The sequence below is a fragment of the Montipora capricornis genome, chromosome 8 (assembly GCF_036669925.1).
Source record: "Montipora capricornis isolate CH-2021 chromosome 8, ASM3666992v2, whole genome shotgun sequence".
Lineage (NCBI taxonomy): Eukaryota > Metazoa > Cnidaria > Anthozoa > Scleractinia > Acroporidae > Montipora > Montipora capricornis.
In genome coordinates this window covers 32,335,217-32,356,593 of record NC_090890.1, presented here as the reverse complement: position 1 = coordinate 32,356,593, position 21,377 = coordinate 32,335,217, and the positions used below count along the sequence as shown (strand labels likewise).

The 21,377-nt window shown below is 38.5% G+C and overlaps 4 protein-coding genes across 7 annotated transcripts in view; 2 read left to right on the top strand and 2 right to left on the bottom strand.

The window, feature by feature from the left end:
- The first annotated feature begins 24 nt into the window (after positions 1-24).
- LOC138060011 (uncharacterized) lies at positions 25-8,019 on the top strand. Of its 2 annotated transcripts, none has more exons than XM_068905687.1 (7): positions 25-366; positions 985-1,117; positions 3,671-3,813; positions 4,368-4,448; positions 5,639-5,755; positions 6,084-6,200; positions 6,843-8,019. In XM_068905687.1, the coding sequence occupies exons 1-7, from the start codon at positions 313-315 to the stop codon at positions 7,035-7,037; spliced, it is 840 nt and encodes a 279-aa protein (XP_068761788.1). In that variant the 5' UTR covers positions 25-312; the 3' UTR covers positions 7,038-8,019. The 2 variants fall into 2 exon arrangements, with proteins under 2 accessions (XP_068761788.1, XP_068761789.1); XM_068905688.1 differs by lacking the exon at positions 25-366 and adding an exon at positions 581-721 and having other exon boundaries at positions 6,843-7,925.
- Positions 7,064-11,744, bottom strand: LOC138060013 (isopentenyl-diphosphate Delta-isomerase 1-like). Its single transcript, XM_068905689.1, has 2 exons — positions 11,247-11,744; positions 7,064-8,557 (listed from the first exon to the last, which is right to left on the bottom strand). The coding sequence occupies exons 1-2, from the start codon at positions 11,686-11,688 to the stop codon at positions 8,208-8,210; spliced, it is 792 nt and encodes a 263-aa protein (XP_068761790.1). The 5' UTR covers positions 11,689-11,744; the 3' UTR covers positions 7,064-8,207.
- Positions 11,745-11,949: 205 nt separating this feature from the next.
- On the top strand, positions 11,950-18,465 carry LOC138060014 (COMM domain-containing protein 9-like). The gene is made up of 8 exons (XM_068905690.1): positions 11,950-12,045; positions 12,197-12,260; positions 13,234-13,298; positions 13,827-13,911; positions 15,405-15,459; positions 16,326-16,360; positions 16,610-16,713; positions 17,757-18,465. The coding sequence occupies exons 1-8, from the start codon at positions 11,992-11,994 to the stop codon at positions 17,892-17,894; spliced, it is 600 nt and encodes a 199-aa protein (XP_068761791.1). The 5' UTR covers positions 11,950-11,991; the 3' UTR covers positions 17,895-18,465.
- Positions 18,466-19,781: 1,316 nt separating this feature from the next.
- LOC138060010 (uncharacterized) overlaps positions 19,782-21,377 on the bottom strand; it is a 5,350-nt gene continuing 3,754 nt past the window's right edge. For all 3 annotated transcript variants that reach the window (XM_068905684.1, XM_068905686.1, XM_068905685.1), the window contains one exon: positions 19,782-20,748. In XM_068905684.1, the coding sequence (XP_068761785.1) occupies positions 19,949-20,748 (800 nt within the window). In that variant the 3' untranslated portion in view covers positions 19,782-19,948. The remainder of the gene's footprint in view (positions 20,749-21,377) is intronic.

Below are 21,377 nucleotides of genomic sequence, written 5' to 3'. Positions count from 1 at the left end.
CCGATGGTTCAGCGAGAATTAATGAACTTCTGCCAACCTGATAATAAAATACGCACAAAGAATTGGTTATCCCTTAATTTTTGAACCAACGGCTGTACACGAAATAAAAACAAGGTCTTTTGAACGCTGGTTATTATCATCAATATGTACTTTCCTTTTTCCCTTTGGCTCGAATCTCCCGGCAACTACCCGAGTACCGACGCAGTTCCAATGTCTTCCGACGCTAGAACGATGTTGGTGGCGGCAGTTCGATTGTTTTAATTTCTACGCGCAGACATTCTTTTGCAAATTTCTCGTTTTTCTATTGAGAAGATGACAACGTTGAACTTTGATGAAGATGTCGACGAATTACAAGACAAGACAGAGGTACAATTTTGTTATTTTCCTCAATAACTTCATTTCAATTGGACAATTGCGGAGGTATTGGTCCCTGGTCTCGCCAATATGGCTCCCATATGTTTCGCGAGGACTGTCCTTTGCAAGCTGGCAACGTCCGACAAACATGTCCTACGGTATTGCGCCAAAAAAAAAAACGTGCCAGTTAATTTCAGACCGAGACAATGGGCATAGTTAGGGATAGCACTTCTTTTGATCGAATTAACCGACAAGACGCGTGCTTTCGAATCATATCAAACAACCAGGCCTCAGTTGTTCGAAGGGTGGATAGCTCTCCAATGGGTAACTCCATTGGTTTTGCTAGTGTATATGCGCAGAGTAGCTGGTATGCTATAATTGAATGAACAAGATTTGCTTGCATTGCTTGTGTCGCTAGTGAAAACCAGGATCCTATTAATTCCTACGCAAGTGTTGATGTTCTAAATATCTTGTGTTTCAAAAATAGCCAGTGTGCTCTAAAATGTCTATTATGTCTCATCTCAAGTTCTAGTCTATAGCTACACAGTCTAAAATAGGTGTAAAATATTATATATACATCATTGGTTGTCAGATACCAAACTTAACATCATCTCCTATTATTTTTGCAAGTCGAGCTACTCATGCCCAGCTACTGGAACAAGTGAGCCAACAGTCCTTCATGGAACTACTTCTGACGTTCCTTCCAGCTCTGCCACTGGCAGTGCCAAACAGCTAACTGTCATTGCTGCAATGCCATCTACAGGTAAATTAGGTTGTGAGGTGTACTGGGATTTCAATAACAAATTGCAAATAATAATAATAATAAGGAAACTATGTTCAAAATCAGTAGTCCAAAGTACATTCAACAAACCCTTAATTAATTAATTAAAGAGGCAACAGACACAAAGTACAAACAAAAAGTCTCGGAACAACTATGGCTGGGCAACTACGTCACTCAACGACGGAAAGACAATGACATCTCTGAACACTTCAACCCAATCATGAAGTGGAAAAACATACCGGACGTCGTACTAAGTGTACACACCAGTATTCTACAACAGCTCGTCCCTACAAAGGTTTACAGGGTAAAGAAACAAAAAGAACAAGGCTTAGATTTAGTGTGCACACTGTGCCACAGTGCAGAAGAATGCGGCTGAGTCTGCTATTGCCCAAACAATCTACAAGGTGAGACATGATAGAATGTTAAGGCCGATTTACCATCTCTTATTATCAGTAACATGGAAAACGACGACTCCAAAGTGTGGTATAAACAAGCAATCCTGAAAGCAAGCACGGAAAATGACAAAGCTAAAATTCTCTGGGACACACCTATATATAATTATATAGATAAGGCACCAGAGAATGGAGCAAACAAACCAGACATGACGATCTTTGATAAGAAGAACAAGGTTATCATCCCATCCCAGTGGAAGGAACTGTATGTAATATTGGACAGATCAACGATAGGAATGATTATAAGAAGAGAAAGTATCTGAATTTAAGACTGGGTCTCCGAAAACTCTATCCCGCCTACAAGATCAAGCAAACCAATATAGTGCTTAACTTCCTGGGAGATTTCAACTCCACCCTAAAGAAAGAAGTCTCTGATTTAGCCCACAAGAAAGATGTTACTAAAGTGCTAACCAACTGTCAGAAGTGGATTACCGGTATATCACAGAACTGTGAAATCACCAAAAAATTCCACAGTTTGAGACAAAGAAACACACATTTTTTTTAGTCCACAAACTTTTGCCTAGACACTGTCTGCAGCAAGTTTCAAAACAAATTGTAAACTGAAAAGTTATTCAACAAAACAGATAATAAACAGGTATGCAGAATGCTTTGGTATCCTCAGGGAGTGGTGCCCCTGCCTTGCCAGCTGGGTTGACGGATGAGTGGAAAAAAAAAGAAAGAAAGAAAGGAACTTTATTCAAGTGTCTAGTCGTCCTAGTGCTGGAGTGCTAATAATTGGGGACACTGTAAACTGAAATTAACAATTAACACAAATTGCTGGTTTTTGGAGAGAGGAAAACCAGAATACCCGGGGAAAAACCACTCGGTGCACAGTAGAGAACCAACAAACTCAACCCAGATATGACGCCGCATCTGGGTATCGAACCCGGGCCACATTGATTTGGTGGGAGGGAAGTGCTCTCACCACTGCACCATCCCTGCACCCCAAAGCCTCTGCTTGCCTTAACTGGCCATGCATATGAGTGGCAAGTACTTTGCCTCCGGGAGTGGCTCCCCTGCCTTGTCAGCTGGATAGATGGGTGAGTGACTCAACTCAACTTTTTATTAAATGTTAAAGCAATAACTTAATTGGCCATCAGCGGCAACTACTTTGCCTAAAGGTGTTGTGTTGGCAAACCTTCCTTGTCAGCCCAAGGACTAGAAAAACAATCCTTCTGACTGTTCTGATGTCCTTTACCTTAATTTGTTGAGTGAGTCCACGTAATGTCTCCAAGGAATTGCCAAGTCTAAGAACAAATACCGGTAGATCACATCCTTGAAATTCAGCTATTGGACTGGCGCCTAACTTTAATACCTTAATTATTGTTTGGCTTGGCTTTGCAAAAGACACCCTCGTAATAGTCTGATACAAGATGATGTTTATTGAGCAAGTCTCGTGATTTATAGGTGTAAGACACCAGCTCTTGACCAAGCCCAACTAATGGAATTGTATATGTGAGGCTGTGGTAAAAAATGACATAATCCAGATGTTGACTTTGCGTTCAGTGACTTTGTTAATGCCTGCCACTATAATTCATGTGACGTGACAGTGCCCACTTTGGCATGTGGTAATTTGGGCAAAAAGACCTCACTGCATGGCTCCCTTGTGAGTTAATTTCTGCAATAAAATAATGATAACATTATGGTTTATTTATGTGGTGCATCCATACAGGAAATGGCGTTTCCTTTAAGTTATTTTTTTTTCCGGGGAGGAAAGATTAAATAAAGAATGCGAGGGTGCCGACCTGACTAGATGTAGTCTTGCACTGTGTTCTAAAGGGGGTGTTTCAATGCTGTCAGGTAAGAAAATTATGGCAAAGGTACAAACAGTTTAAGTTTCGTGATGTATTAATATTATTTTACCCTAATCCTAATCCTAACATTTTTAAAAATCCATTAATCCCTGGCAATTACAATCTTTGCCTGAGATTTGTCAAGGTTGTGAAGTCTGGAAAGAAAGCTTGGGACCTTGCTCTTGAGTTTGAACTGGCATTAAAAATAATCTGCCTGCAAAGCAAGGCTGAGTTTAAGATGGAAAGTAGCCATTAAAATAATAAGGCTAATCAAATTAAATTCTTTTCAGAGAAGCTTCTTAATGCTCTCATGAAACAGACCCAAGAAAACTCAGTTCTTCTGCGACAAGCTCTAGCTGAGCTGAAGGAGTTAAAACAGCAGGTCCAAACCCAAAGAAAGATTCCATTTACCGTCAAAACTTGTGGCTTTGAGGTACGTGGTGTTCAGTAAGTATAGTGTTGTCTTCAGTTCTGTTCTCGTCCCAATAGGCTTAAATTAAATGCCATAAGATTTTGTTAATTGGGTGACCTGTTGTTTGGCAAAATTACATGTAGGCAGTGCTACTGGATTGGTGGCTTTGGAAAATTAGACAAAGCTCCTGTTACCTCTCTAACAACTCTTAGCATTATGCATACATGTAGATGGACCTAACATTTAAGCCCATTTAAATTACTGTAATTCCAATAATTTGTTATTTCAAACAAGCAGCATTTCCATTTTTAAATTTGTTGTTGTTCTACAAGAATAATTAATTTTATGCTTTTTAGTTAATACTTAATACCCAAAATGAGTTATAGACAGACTACATGTACCCACAATTTGCTTATAATTTACAGTATTATTACAAGAAGTGAATTCAAAATAAATTTGTATTGTTATTTCTAACTAATACCCTCTGAGACATGCAAAATACCAGTAGTGGAATAATATCTAACAGTAATTTTTTTGTCTTAAATGACTATTTTTGTCATTGGTTTAATTCACAGAGGGAGTTAGTATTGAAAGCAAAAGAGGTGTTTGTAACTTATGGGCCATGGCTTGTTCAAGGAGCACTTGAAAGGTTGAAGGTATAGATCTGCCGTGGATATTCATTTGTTTACAATGAGAGTGTGATTGCTTTGAAGCTTACCAGTACATCCATATAAATTGCTGTCATAGACTTTTAGGAGCTGTCAAGGCAAACATTCAAATAAAATACACATGTAGACAAGTACAGTTTAAACGTGTAAATTGTATTTCTAATCAATGATTATAAATAAGAATCAACACACTGTGAATATGTTTTTTCCATTTCCAAAAAGTTATTGCTTTGTCATCAGTTGAGAGGTCTCTGAAATAGAAGACTGTGCCTGAAAATAAGGCGAAAAATAAGGAAAATCTATGTCCTCTTGGGTGGGTTATGGATGAGTGACTATTTGGGGAGATCCTGTGCTGTATGCCATGGAGAGTCAGGCTGTATGTAGCCTTGCAGCTATCAACCACACCTCTCAACTCTGAAATAATAGTTGAGCTGACTTTCTGTGAGTCCATCTTAATGTGACTCCTAAGTTACCCCAGTTTTCCTTCCTCAACAAAAATCAACATCTGCAAACTGCATTTATAATTGCACCCTAGAGCAATGGAGCCTTGTACATGTACGGTAATTGTGTTGTGACACTCACCTACAATCTCGGACAAAACTGTTGAGACATTGACACAAATTCACCTTCATTTTTACACACCCCTGCTTCCTCTCCCATTCCCCTCCCCACCCAGTCAATGTTGCTGATTATTGTCATATGTTCTACAGTATATTTCCAACCAAGATAAATCAACATTGAGTGCGGGGGAGGGAAAAGGGCAGCTATTAAGAGGAACATTTGGATAAGTTGTTGGAGTACCAAAAATGTTGCTTTGTCTCAACAGGTTTTGTCCGAGATTGTAGTTTCTCTCAAATAGCAGCTGTAAGTAAATATTTTAAATGAAATTCAATTAACCCGTTGACTACTGGAAGTGAGACTTACCAGATTTTACCCTGTCTAACACCAGACGATTTTATTCGCCAACTGGAGAGTCCTAGGGCATTTGAGGTGTCATAGGTTAATGAAGTCAATGGCAATTTTCACCAGCAGCCGTGTACATGTATGTTTTAGAACCCTTGTCAGACATTGATTCTGGTACATGTATTTCGTGTAATAATATTGATCATGAAAACAAGCTTAATTGTTCCTGTGTTTATAGCATTCAAATAATCACTCATTGTGTCTTTTGCTTTCAGGAACAAATCGCATTATTACTGGGAGGAACTGATAAAGTTGACGCACATCATGTTTCAAGTTGTGTATCATACTGCAAGGAAAAATACACTCTGTGGAGGGCAGACATCAGAAAAAAGGTGGATCCATATTGCATCTGAAATTGAAAGACTTGCATGTCCTTAATTAAAGAGATGATGCACATTATTTCACTCAGTTAGGCTGTAATTTAACCATGTTAACTGGTGCATTTTTGTCATTACATTGGACATAATCCTCTGACTAATATTTAGTGTCAGAATAGAAATTATGCTACCATCTGCCAAAGTGTGCAGTGTGTATTTTTGTTTTTCCTGGTGACACCATCAATTTACTCTGACCTCTCTAGAGGAAGGATTGTTCTACTACACTGCCATTTCTGAAGAATAATATCATTGATTAGTCATTGAATTTCCATTTTTGCTGCAGGTGCTCAACAGGAAGTTAAACCACTTGAAAATAAATGAATTCACAGCTAAACTGTATGCACCCTTCAAGAGCAAGGATGAAGATATGAAGAATGCTACTAAAACTGCTATGTTGCTGGTACAGATTCCATGATTCTTATCTGTTACAGTCAACAAAAAGCCTTGCTTTAAGTCTGAATGTTGCAAAACTTAACATGTAGGAGGTAAAATGGTTGTTAAAATAGAGAACTCTTCACCTCAAAATGGGTGCATGATTAATAAGTATGTCGTAAATTGCCAAAAAAGAGTAAACATGTTAGCATTATTGTTTAATTTATACCTGTTCTATCCATCAAATAAAATATTAACATTATTTTTTTCGCAGGTAGTTTTGTTATGAAGCCCTTCCCCCAAGCTCAGCTCAGCTCGAATTCCTCTCTCCTTAAGGGCTGGTTTACACTACAAATACAAGCCCAAGCACAAACACATTCTTGTAATGTGCCAGCATATTTAAAGCCTCTCACCCCCAAAGTGGCTTATTGTTCATTGTTAAAAAGCACTCTTTTTGTCAAAAAGCTAGTTCCTTCTTGTATGATGCTTCTGCTTCCATCAGGACTGTAGACCAGTTTCTCTTAGGCTAGAAGGATCAACACTTGTACTGGAAAACATTTTTTGTGCAGACCAAGCTGTTATTAAAGGAATGGCATGCATGTGAACTTTTAACTTTACTGTAACAATACATGTCCAGTGGTAACTTCCATTTTTTACTCCTTCACTGCAGCGTAAATTTGCCAATGAGAAGGGATACTTTGAAAACACATCAAAGTCAGACTTCTGGGACATGTTTGTGGAGTTTGCCAATTCATGGAACAAGATTGGTATCCCAAACAAGTGGGCAGTATTGCGGACAGAAGATGAATCAAAGTTTATGGAATCTCTGGAAGCCGTTAAAATGCAAATGCAACAATCATCATAACTAGGGTTGACAAACACAAAAGCCACTTTGTTATATATGAGTTTTTTAATTTCTTTTCTTAAACTAAATATAATATTATTTTTACATTTTACTGTTACAATGCAATGCGCCTTACTGTGGCCACCCAAAAAACTTTCACATTTGACAACTACATGTATATACGTCAACTCAACAACCCATGCAACAGTGTTCAACTTAAAACCGTACAAACTTTACAAGGAGGAGTGACTGTAAATCAAATTCGCACACCCTGATTGGCGTATAAGTTTTAAAAAACGTTGTTACATGGTGGCCATGGTAAGGCGCGTCGCACTGTAAGCAGTGCCATTCAGAGTTTGTGATCAAAACTGAATCTTTGCTACAATTGTTTGCAATAAGCTGAGCAGATTCCAGCAGGTACAATGAGACATGAATGCCTGGAGCCTGTGTTTGCAGTTTCATTTTGCTTACATGACTTTTATTTTTTCTTTTACATGAAGGCAACAAGTCTAGGCATTACTGAAAACCTTGTTAAACTTTTAAGTCCAATTTACTTCTACAATGTTTAGTACCTTTGTTTTAATGATCACAGAAAATCAGCTATTTTGTTTGATATCTGTTCATGAATGGATGACTGTTAAAGCCATACATTGCTCTATATTTATAAACAAAGTTGTGATCAATTTCTTTTATATTTTAATAATGCAACACACTTCCAGTTATCAAGTATTGTCACAAAAACAATGATGAAAGTCATTGATTTCGTAGTTTAAGTGTTAAGTGCTAAACAATATCCAACGATTTTCTAACCTTGCAAATGATCATTACAGTTGCAGGCTTCATAAAATAATAGTGCCAGAGACACCTGTATAAAAATTATATGGTTTATACTGATCTGTTGCTTAGAAATCAATGATAAATATATTATTATGCTGATTGATCTAGAACTTAAGCTAGGACGATGGCTTTGGCTATAAAAAAAATTATGTTTACTGAACAAAAACAATGACTCTACAATTTGCCCCCCAAGTAGCATTTGACGCTTTTTTACTACTCTTGTCCTCACCAATATTTTCCTGTTTTGTAGACCTGACTTCAATTAAGACTCAATAATTATGCTTCCCTCATAACAAGCATTGAATCCTTTGCATGAGTGGTCATTGGCAATCTCTCACAGAATGATAAGATCATCTATACAGATGTAATCCCAGGCATCCTGTGAATTTCTTTGTCGTTTTCAAACCGAGATAAATCATCCAAACTGTCCCACCAAGTGAACAGGAAATGCTGACCAATCATCTTAAACCATGGAGTAACTAATGTATTGTTTGGATCCTCTGAAGCTTTCTGCAATAGTTCCCTGATCTGATTCTGTGAAGCGTACCAACAGTCTTTGACTTCATTAGCTCTGGGGTACAGAGAAACAGCTTTTTGCATGAACAAAACATAGTCTATTTCATGTTCCCCCCATAGTTTACCTGACCCTGCTCGGTAGTGAATTCGAGTGAGAAATCTGAGATCCTCCAATGATATCTCATCATCTGTACACAAAAAGACCAAACAGACCAAAGCTTGTTATGTGTACAATGCACTCTAAATGGTCTGATACAAAAAAACAAAAAAAACTATTGATCAGATGAAAAAATTGATTTTCTAGTAAAACTATAATATTATACAGTACATGCAAGAACAATTAACCATGAAACAGACAATTTGTACAACAATTAGTCATTTAGTGACCTTAAAACTGGCAGACTGTGATAATTAATGCCCTGAGCAATGGATTAAGGAGTCAAGTATTAATTTTTGTAAAGTGCCTGTTCTACTTGCACTTGTTGTGATACTTCCACCAAAATTCAGAAGTTGCTATTGTTGTACATGTGGCCTCCGTAGCAGGCAGTTTGGTGAATTTTAGATGCTTCTTTCCACCAGCTGGGGTTGGCTTTTGAAGGATCACTTGAATGCCACGTTCCTTCTCCTTGCCCCTTCCCCCTTCGCTTTCTCTTTTGACTTCCGTCCAGGTTTCCACATGGCCATTACATTCAAATGATCACTTGAAAGTCAACCACAGTGGAAAGAAGCAACTAAAAATAATTCACTAACCTGCAATTAAGTGTTCTTTTCTCTATAGAGGGCACAAAAAGGAAAGCCCTCTTGAAAGAAACGAACACCTGATTGCAGGTTAAAAGTTCACCAAACCTCCTGCTATGTCTACTACTGTTGCTATGCAAATTCTGTGGTTTACTGCCATCAAACTCTCCCCTCCCTTATGCCTGCAAATCAGTGTTTGCTTGGGCAAGTGGTAGGGTTAAAGTTATATACTAACCAAGCGTGAGGGCCGTACTGGGGAATATTGGCCCGAGGTTGTAGCAGTACGGACCGAGCGCAGCGAGGTCCGTACAAAAACGGCCGAGGGCCAATATTCCCCAGTACAGCTCGAGCTAGCTCGGTTAGTAAGTAGTTTATTATATGGCTTTTTAATTACCTTTTGCTTTGTTTTTGCAAGCCCGTAATCTGCCCGTGGGCAATACGGGAGAATAATGCCCTACAATTCAGTCACAATTAGCCAATCAGGGCGCGCATTATATCGGTTACAAACACGAGCCATATAATAAATAGTTATAAGATTGGTGGCAATGCCCCTAGTGTTTTGCATCTCGTCTGCATCGGCAATTTACTCATACATGTACATTGACAGTTGACCAATAACATCACGAATAAGTTGAACAATGACATTTACGGCCAGAGTTTTTGTAGTATCTACTGACGTTACATAAATCACTTGACTCTGCAGATGACTTCCGCTCAGGTTGTCGAAACGTCGGTCAATTTCTTCTCAAGCAGTCTTTCTCAGGACTACATTCACCCTGGCAATTGTACTTTACTTAATTATGATATGATTCCTTGGTCTCAAACCATTCCCGACATTAGTAATTCATGCATGCCCCTGAAGTGTGGCCTCTAAAGTGTTTTGCATCTCTGCTTCTTTAGTTATTCTCTCTTCTCACCTTACATTATCCAGGACGAAAACAAAAGAGCTCTCATTAGCCTCTTTTTTTTTGTCCATCAGCAATAATTGTACATTGCATCATTGTCAGCTTGATCTCAGGAGACTGCCCCCCCCCCCCCCTGCCCACCTTTTTCAGAGTAAGAAAGTTATTAAGCACCCCCCCCCCCCTTCCCATTCTTCATAATCAAATCAATAAATGATGGGCTGTATGGGCGTTATTAATTAATCACGAAAATATCACATCCTGGTTGCTGCAAATGAATAAAAATGTTGCAAATAACTGGTACAAAGGTATAATAAATCACTCAAATCTCCATATTAGACAGTCATTGCCCTTAGTACAAAAGAGAAAGTATGGAACCATAAGTCTAGTCTGTTTCTTTTTTTTCTGCTACCAGTTACTGGCGGTAATGCGTTTCGTTACATTAAATAAGCCCCCCCTCCCCCTCTATCACGTGCACGTCCCCCCTCAAATGTGCTTGAAATAAAAAATCCCTTGTGGGTTTAACAGAGGATTTACGGTAGTTGCAAACCACCAATAGAACTGTCATTCTTAGGAAGCAAAGGTTCAAGGGGACATAGTTTTTGCGGAAACATGTGTTTTTGCAGAGACACTAGTACTCTTCGGGGGCACACGGCTAATAACAGGACGTAACAAGTCGATCAAAGTCGATCATCGAAAACGTAGTCGATAAGTCGATAACACTGGATATTTGTCGATAATTGTCAATCGACAAGTTTAATTTGTCGATAAAAGTCGATAATCACAAGATTTTCAACTGAATATCGATTTTATCGACAAAAATGCTGACACATTTTTTAATCGCCCACGAAAATGTAAACAGATCCGTATGGCAATAAAGTTGAATAAAAAACTGTAAATCAATAAATAAATGTACATCGGTAAAATAAAGTCTTGGCATAGCCAATCCTGCTTCATTAAACTGTGCTTGGCAACTGTAGCCTCGTCTCCCGCCATAAACCTTTTTTTTTTTGTATTTCCGATACTTGTCGATTGAAATCGATCAAAGTCGATAATCACAAAAAATTGTGTGATCGACTTTTATCGACATCCGATATTTGTCGATTGATTAGTATCGAATTTGATCGACAACGATTGACTTTTATCGACTATCGAAATTATCGACTTGTAACGTCCTGCTAATAATGATACAAGGCTGCAATCAAACAAGAATCTGAGTTGAAAGTTATCTTCATACCCAGAATTCCTAACTCATAAGAGAGTCTTCTCTTTGCAGCCTTTTTAACTCCAATGTTCTGATACTCTTCCAACTCTTCGTCATTGTGTAGCGGATGACTGCAACAAGTGTTAGTGATGTAACCTGGAAAAGTTATTTTCTTATCCGATCTCTGCTGCATTAGTAATTCTCCCTTTTTATTGAAGAGAAAAACACTGAAAGCTCGATGAAGCATTCCGTGTTCGACAATATTCCTTTTTAAGTGACAATCTCGTTTCGTCTCGTAACCTTTTACTGCATCACTTTCGTCGACCATAATGAGTAACTCCTCCAATAATTTTTCTTGCGTGCTGTCAATTTCCATGGATTGCTGTCCCATAGAGTAGAATTTCCTTGATGGAAGAACACAGGAATGACGCAAAAGGGTGAATGCTCGTGTTAACATTCCTTTTCCCAGCAACATTTTGAAGAACGTTTGTCTGAAACTGAAATCTTCAGAAGTGCTTAGGCACGGTTTCTAAGCAAATTTGACAAAAAAGTCCTTTCCGGGTGGGGATGGAAATCACTTGAATGAAACGAGATGAAAAATAAATACAAAACTTAATCAATTAATCAATTGATTGATTGAACAACTGATACAAAAACGTAACAGGAAGATGATTATTTGAGATATTTATGATAAATCGACTCACTTCATTCATATAGGCAGTTGTTGCAATCGATTTTCTTCCCTGGCCCTCCCATAAGGGGAAATCGGTTGTGCAATATGGCAGTCATGCTGGACGAAGAAGTGTTCCCTCCGCTAAATTTACTGCTAAAGGTGAGGAACTTTCATGATAGGTTGTCTGAAGGAAAATAACTTATCTCGGTCGCAATTATCACTTCTGCTACCTTCCCAAAAGAACTTAAGCTTTAATTTAAGCTTAAGACTTATATTCCATACTTACTGACAAATTTGAATTATCTCTTAGGCCCAATCTAAAGATTTTGTGCGAACTCTTTTCCATGAGGCGTTTCGGTATAGAAATAGCACAGGTACGGAATAATCTGTTCTAATTCTGTTTGAAGGGACCAGAAATATATAGGGAAGATATCTGTTTACAAACATTACCTTTAATGTTATTCAAATTTGCCAACCACAGGAACAAAAGATCAGACCAATGAGGCTCTGATCTGATTGGCACGTTAAAGACAAAAGGTGACGTCAAAGATAAATTCCCTATAGGTCGGGGTATGGGTATATGTAGCTAGGGGGAAGCTGGTGCCACAATTGGTCCAGGGGCAAGTAATAGGGGAGTACTTCTTCCACCTCTGAGGAGGTTAGAGGTACACATCTTTTAGCACATGCCTTTTCATTTCGTGCTTTTTGTTTCATAAAAAACGAAATTATTTACCTGCAGTTTTATATGTGGAGAGGGGAACTTATTACTGATATGATACAAATACCAAGGGACACTGAAAAACGCACACTGCAAACTGTGCAGGCCGTCTGTAAAATGAAAATTCGGTTAGCCTGAATTAGGCCTAAATAACATTCAGTTAGCCTAATTAGGCCTAAATAACATTCACGTTAGCCTGTTTACGGTTAGCCCTCAATAATAGTGAAGGTAACGCCATATTTTACCCCGGGTCTGCACGGGCTGCACAGTTGGCAGTCTGCGTTTTGGCGTGACCGAAAATCCAAGGACTAAGACTCATGCCCTTGAAGTCACCTGTTTCTCAACTGTATGAGAGCTTGAGGACCCCCAAACCTTTACAAGTGACTAAAAAACATGTAACTGTAAAGCAAAGAAAAATATTATTGATTAAAAGTTGAATTGATTGATTGATTGATTGATTGATTTACCACAACATCCAAAAACCTTAAAGCCACTGACAAGATTTGAACATGTATGTATTGTTGTTTTACTTATTTTTGTAAATATTATTGTATAATTTTTTATTTCACTTGCAGCAGTTCATGATTTTTTGTTTCATGGAAAAATTAGGTGACTCCTTTCTCTTGTAGTCCCAATATCTGTACTTCAGACTGTTGCAGATTCTCTAGATGTGGGACTTGATGAGGCACAACAGGTTTGTGTTAGGTTAAAAAGTTTCCAATCTGCAGTAACATCTGAGTGTTTTAGAGAAATGCTTTTGACAATTTTTTAATAATTATTGAAAGGATTTGTTCGATACTGAAGCAAGAATATTGTATCATTCTATAAGGGTTATTATCAAATAGTGACTTCCAAGCCACTGAGCCATGGGCTGGTTTGATTTGTATAATCATGAGGATGATGATGATGATGATGATGATGATGATAATAATCACTTATTTAAGTCTCAAGGTTATTTAGTAGAGCGCAAGTGCTCCTCAGATTATCTTAATAGCTTTTGTTTCCTCTCTAGCGTAAAGGTTTGTTACGGTATTTTTACTTTTTTCCTATTGATATATACATAAAAACACAGCAAAAAAATAATTACGTGAATGTCCACACACACATGACTAATTTTAATCATGACCATTTGAGAGGTGCATGTATCTCCAATCCGATTTATATTAGGACTGTTTTAAATTTACATGTTTAACATCAATGCCTTTTACTTTCTTATGTCAAGTTGTTAGACAGTATTGTTTCCGTGGTATGTGCTGCATTGTTTGAATGTCTTACAGAGCCTAAAGCCATCTATGTATTGTTTCCAGGTAATATATACATGTAAAATTAGATAGAAGAATGATATAATTGTAGAAACTTTTATATGAAACCAAATCCATCATGGAATTGTTTGACACTGTTTGTCCATTATAAGTAGTAGAAAATACCATGTGCACAAGTGAATAGTCCTTTTTGCTCCCTCTAATTGGTTAGATTGGAGATGATTACCAGTAGATAAAAATTATTCATCCCAGAGTCAGTAAAAAGTGATGGATCTTCAGTACACATCAGTGAATATTATTAAATAATAAATTATTGAAAAAAATGCTTGTGATGTCATTAGCAACAACAACCAACAACCATTCATTTATTTGCCAAATTAGAACAATTAAGTATGAGTTTGCATTTTCTGGGTTGAAGCACATGCACAACTAATAGAGTAGATAGAGTGGTTTTCAATTGAGTGTCGAAAGTAATTAGTAATTAGTGGTTTATGATTACTTCACTCAGTGATTGGTTCAAAGTTCTCCTGCCATTTTTTCAACCAATCAGAAGTGAAACCAAAACCAATTGTGGCTTGCGCGAAGCTTGCGCGTGCACATTTTCCCGCGCTTTGTGTCGGCTACGTGTAATTACTTCGAGTTTTGATTGGTTTACTGGATTGTCTCCGTCCTTTTTGATTGGCCAAAGTAATTACTTTGGTTTTGGTTTTATGACACTCATTTGAAAACCGCTCTAAGAAGATATATAATGAAATAAATTAATCTAATTAATCTAAAGGAAGTACATTTAGGGGAAAAAAAGTAATCAATTAAGAAAATTGAAGAAAAAGCAAGTGCTGGCTACCAGCAAATGATTCCACCATGAAAAATGCAACTTTTTGTCTGTGATTTCTAGGACGTGGAGCAAACTGCTGTTTCTCAATTTAAGACTCAAAAACCTTTCGCACCCCATGAGTAATTTACCAGTATAAAAATTGCATCAGCTTGTTTTGATACATGTAAGGTTGTCTTTTATTATGTTTTCGAGTTAACAAAAAGGCAAAATGATCCTGGTGTTTGACGACTGAAAACCTCTCCATTAGTAACATACACAAAAAAGGTCCAGAAAGTTGGAGGTCTTTCGAGAAGTGGGCCCCTGAGCCCAAAAAAGATATAGCACTTGACGTGTCTTCAATATTTTTTTCTCACATGCAAAACTTCAGATACTTGACTGCATCACTCAAAAGCACCCTAAAAGACAGAGAAGAGGCCGATTTATCATCATTACTGTTACTGGATGGACAATATTGATTTCATTAAATAAATCCAACAATAGAAAATTTAACACCAAATTGCACCTTTTTTTTTTAACCAAATGGCCATCAAGAATAACCCAGGGGATAAATTGAGCTCATCATGAAAAAATGTTAATTCATGATTATCAGTGTTGTGTGAACTCATTGAACCAAAGTTTTTGGTCAAAAAGTGATGCAGACTGATGTTGATGGTGTGTTAAAAGAGATGAATTAAATGCATTTATTGTTGCATTTTTTCTTCAGAAAACTTCCATAAGAACCTTAGAGAACTTCTCTCCAAGATTATAGCTGAGAATATGTAAGTCAAAGAAGTATAGAACATAATATTAATTTTCGCCTCTAATGATGGATAAAATGTTAAAATAGCGTAGTGCATTTTCCTGGTTTTTTTCCTCCAGACTGTTTGTAGCAACTCCAAACAATTAGAACATATTGTAATTTCCTTAGATGAGAATGTGAGTTACAATGTAAGTAAATCAAAGAGGTTTCTACATTGTTCCTTTTAATGGATGACAGTCGATAGCCAGGAGTATTTTTCTTTCTTTTAGCTCCAAACAATATTTACAAAAGCTTCTCATCTTTAACTACTTTGCCCCTTAGGAGGTGTATGGTTAGCAATAACCAGACTACTTGGGAGTTGGCAGCATGTCTCGGTAGTTTTCTCTTTGACCGGATAATGCTGGCAGATGCTCTAGATTTAAATTATTCTCTGATCGATTACTGGATTGGTTTGTTACAGTCCCAAATTCAACAGATTCCCAGCAGTCCACTGGTTGGTTTTTTATTTTTTTTCTTCAGAAAGTGACTTGCCTCTTAGTATCGGCCTTCACATGACAAACTTAAGTTGGCAAAGTCACGTTTGCCAATCATTCACATCTCAAATACGAGCTTACCAACATGAAAAAGTTGGCGAGAATGAAGACAAGTTCTATTTGTCGCCAACAGTTTGCAAAGATCTTTGACAACTGTTGTTGTGTCTTTCCCCCACGCCAACTTGAGTTTGCCAACTTGAGTTTGCCAACACGAGTTTGCCAACTTTAGTTTGTCGTGTGAAGGCTGCTTTAGTGCTATGACAGGCAGTTCAGGAGTAAGTGTGTACTCTGTCTCCACTCAAAAACTATTTCCCCTTTAACTTAATTGTTGTCCTTTCTGTCATGTTAACAGGCCTCTTTGGAGAACAAATGCTATAAATGAACAAGGTGCAGTAAAAAAATACCCTTGTATTCAATACACTGTCAAGTTACACGAAAAAGGAGCCACGTTGATTTTTGATATGGCTTATAGCTTTCAGGGAGGGTATTATAAATACATGTAGCTTTCAACCATACAAGTGTCTTACAATAAACAAAATGACTGAATGAATTTTATCAAAATTTTATTTTACTCCTACCAACAATCAGGAACAGTCCAAACCCCCCACGTGACATCACTGTCCCTTTTTTTCATAGTCTCCCTTCCAAAGCTGATTGATTTTGATTGGAGAGTGGATGTTAAAACATCATCTAATGCAATCAGCAGAATGTCTATGCCCACATGCATCATGCAGTTACAGGTCAGTGAGGTTTATGGTAACGCATCCGATGACATCGTTAGCTTGCGTGCCGTCCTGTAGAAACGAAACTGTTCCTTGCATTTCTGTACTGAAACTCTGGGGTTTTGACTTGTGAACATCGTTTAAAAGTACAAATTCTTATTTGTTCGATAAGCGTATTCTATTCAAGTTTCCGTTTCTTTGACGTTAGGCATTTTGGTTCGAACAACTCGCCTTGTGAAAAGATAAAAACAAACTTCAGAAACGGCGGGAAACTTTACCGCACGCGCACAAACGTCGTCTTTACTGCGAATATCGTAAATTCTATTAGCGAGCTTACGCAATAGGACGGCTGGAAGACTCAGGACGGCAGACTGACGAAAAAATGTCGCGTAAGATTGAGAATGTACAGTCTCGCGCGACATTTTTTCGCCATTCTGCCGTCCTGAGTCTTCCAGCCGTCCTGTTGCGTAAGCTCGCTTACGTTTTCTACAGGACGGCGACGCGAGACTATTACGTGACCCAACGGCGCCGTCGATTCGTAAGTTCCCTAATGCGTCGACTAACGCGTCGGCTAACGCGTTGGTAGACATTCGACAGTGAACTCAAAAAAATTTACATATTGAAGTTGAAGGCTGTTATAGTCGAAACGTTTCTGACAATTAATTTCGTTAAAATCATCATTAAAATCATTATTATGATATTACAAAGTGTTAACACTTTGTTTACGCTCTAAAATGGAGGGATTTCCTCTTTACAGAAATGAAAAGCCTTCTCCAAGTTCACCTCCACCTCCTTTTCACTGGAAGTAGAAGTTTCTTTCTTGACCCAAAAGCCAAGTCTCCAAACATTTTAATTCAGAACTCGCTTTCAAAAATTGTCTTCGGATTTGTGAATTTTGTCACGAAAAATTTAGACTCGGAGTTGTGGAGGGAATGCAGCTCCCTTCCCCCCCCCCCCCTTATCTCCACCCCCACCCCCACCACCACAGGTGTCAAGAATTAGTTTCTTCTGTTTGCGATACGCCTTACGTGGCGGTTTTTTTTTCTATCGTTGTGTTCAAGGTTCAAGAAAACGCTGCAGAACAGAACGCTATGCCAGCTGTTCGACGGCTGAACGTGGAGCTAACGAAGGAGAAACTTGACACGATGTTAGATGGATTAGGAAAAATACGGGATCAACTCTCCTCTGTGTCAAAATAATTTGACACTTGAATGTATACATTAAGTGTAACAAAGGTTTTTATTGCCAAGGAGAATGTGTCATAAAATTATGGAATTAGCATCAGAGAGCGAGAGTTGAAGTTAGAACAGTCAAATTTGTTGCCGCCCGAGTTGTGTTCATTTCTTGAATCCAAAACAGGACTGCATTGTTAAGGGCCTACTGACGTGTTTTTTGGGGTGCGTTGCTAAGGATGTAATGGTTAAGTAATCTGAGAGAATTTGGCATTATTTTGGTCAGTTTCTACTTTTTGTAAACCAATGACCCTTAATATGACGTCAAAATGCCACGCCCATGGTCACGTGACCAATAAAAGAAAATACGTGCTGCACTATTTGGGTATTTAATCATAGGTTTCATAATTTGTATTCGTTTTTGCATCCAGCCAAGCATGGTTTTCTTTATATTTTCAAAAATGTTCTTTTTAGAGAGAGAAACGATACTGAAATACCCATTTTCAAAAAAAAAATGATTTGAAAAAATCCATGCTTACCTATATTCTGCATTTGGAGGTGAAACGTGTCATATTAAAAAAAGTTAATTCAATTTAAAGACCGCCGGAAATTTAGCTTTTTCTCCTGGCGACTAGATTTTGAGAACTGGTCGCCAGCTGGCAAATCGCGTTTTGTCTGGTAACCCAGGATAAACAGTAGACAGCGTCTGTTTTGAATCTTTATGCTATGAAATCATTCGGAACTCGTAGCAACAGCACGAATCGCCTTTCTTTTCCCACTAAAATAGTGTCTAAATACTACAAGAAAATCGTTTTTACACACTGTTAATTAATAGCACAAAATGTACTTCTATACTTCGCTTACCGCGTTTACTAGGCGCCATATTGTTTCAATGAACGAAATGATATATAAAATGAATCATGACTTCATGGGATCGTGGGCGCACTTAAACATCATGTGCTTCTTGCCGGTTACGTGTGTTTTTGTGGCCGGAAGACGAAGATTCGCCCAGAAGGTTAATTGAAAATTTAAATCCATCGTCAGTTTTGAATGCTGAAAACGTAGATTACCGAAGGACCTCATCGGAATTAGCTTGGTATTGATAATATATTGATAATGAACCTAGACATCGCATAATGAGTTTGAAATTTGTATGGAACCTTCAAAAAGCAACCTGTACCCCTAACGCAAAGAAGGTTGGAGAACATTGAACTTTTTGTCCAATTTCTTAGACAGGCGATCTTTCAATTTTGACGATTTTGCCTCAATGGTAGAGCAATTGTGATTCAGGTCAAGAGGTTACAAGGTTTCCTGAAGGTTGGAGAACATGTCCCCTCTGTTAGAAAAGTGACACCTGCAAAATTGGCTACACAAGGTGATTAATAAATGGAGATAAATATCGGTAGAAAAGTACTTTAAGGAAACAAATTCCTCTGATTCTAGAGGCTACTGAAACCGTTCGAGGCGCTTCATTTATTTTATCACGGTCGGAGACTGGTACGAGCATTGTGGTTGTGTGGGGGCCTAGGCCGAGCAATAGACCATTTCCGAGTTCATGTCTGCCTCCTCCTCAAAGCGAGTCTAAGTACGAAGTTTTTGTTATGAAAATTAGTTTTTATTCATATGTAAAGTAGAACTAATTACCATTACAAAAACTTCGCACTTAGACTTGCTTTGAAGAGGAGGCAGACATGAACTCGGAAATGGCCTATTGTAGTAATGCGTTTACTCGCGATAAAAGTAGGAGAATAAGAAACTACGTTTTGAAGAGGTGAAAAGAAAGATGATAGAGGACCCATGTTTGCCTTGCTTTGGAAAACACGGACTTAAAACGTTGTGTGCTTCGCTCCCCTTCAAATAACCGTAAAGAACACCATCACCAAACCAAAGACAAAAGTCGAAAACAACAGCGGCTTTGAAGGTCTTTCTCTTGTTTTTTTTTTCTTGCTATTTAATAATTATGACTTTCCTTGCATGCAAAGTAACATTTAAAATCATGTTCTTACGTAAGTCAATAAGGAATTTGGCGACCAAATTTTTCCCACTAGCCGCCAGCTGGCACCCGAGCAAAAAAGTTAATTTCAAGCCCTGTCATTGGTGATGGCAAATTGCTTTTTGTCTTGACGACCCCGCTTCTGAGCTTCAACATCTTTGAAGGAGGCCTGGTGTTTCTCTCTCTGAAGGCTTGGTGACTTTGTTTGGCGCCTTTTGCGTCTTGAAATGTGATCTTGTTCAAAAGCCTTTTCCAAGTACATGATGAGATCATCAACGTCCTCGAAAGACCTTGACGCACTTGTGCTGGTGGCAGGTTTTGGAGAGTATTCGAAGATATCCCAAACGATGCTGCTTGCCGAAAAGGATGTTGAAGCTGGAGTGGTCTCGTCCGGGTACCATTCCCAATTGTCTTTGCTGCTCGGGCTCGATTTCAAACTGCTGCTACTGCCAAGTGTGTGAGTGACCCAGCTCCAGTCCAAGCTGGAGCTCGATGTTGAAGTCCTCTCACCCCAGTACCATTCCCAAATGTCTTTGATGCTCGATGTTGAGGTCCTCTCGCGCCAATCCAAGCTGGTGCTGGAAGAAAAGGATGTTGAAGCCGAAGTAGTCTCGCCCCAGTACCATTCCCAATTCTCTTCGCTGCTCGTGGTCGATTCTAAACTGCTGCTACTGCTAATGCTACTAGTGGACGCGCTCCACTCTAAACTTGCGCTCGATGTTGAGGTCCTCTCGCGCCATTTGCTACTGCTGCGAGACTCGCGCCAGTCCAAGCTAATGCTGGATGTCGAGAGGCTCTCGCTCCAGTCCCAACTTCTGGTTAGGGAAGGTGTCGAGGTGTGTTCGGTTTGATGGAACATTTCCAAAGAAGAACTTGATGAAATAGCTTCTGAAATGCAGATCGCAAAATACACATCAGGCCCTAGTTTTTCAAAGACCAGATTACTTTTATCCAGACTCAGTATAAAATATACTCCACTTTAAACGTTGTCCGAAGTTTTTGGACACGTTTTTACTTAGATGTGCGTTTACTGTGTGCAAGAATATCACTGGTTAAAAAAGGAAAAATACACGTGCTGCACGTGCAGAACGAATTTCCGTGCATTTCTTTGCCGTACTCCACAAAACAACAACGTGAAATCACCAAATTTTAGGTTTTGGCGACAATGTGAGCATACAACAATGAACCATTTATTTCCTATTTTTACTTCAAAACCGTTTGCATCCATCCAGTTACAGGATGGTTCGCCCGTATTGTTTACTAAGTGAACAAGATGGAATAATCGCGAAATACTAGCGATAGCGCTAAGTTATATATTTTGGAAAAACGTTGCCGATGCCGTTATCATTGCTTAAACTCCCTACTAATATCTTTGCACAGATTGAAGTTGTCCGATAGAGATTTATTCGGCCTTTTTAACTACTTGGCCGCGGTCCAGTGGTTAGGGCATTGGGTTTGTATGCGGTTTGTATGCGGTTGACCCGGGTTCAAATCCCGTTCTAGCATCTGTTTTGGAT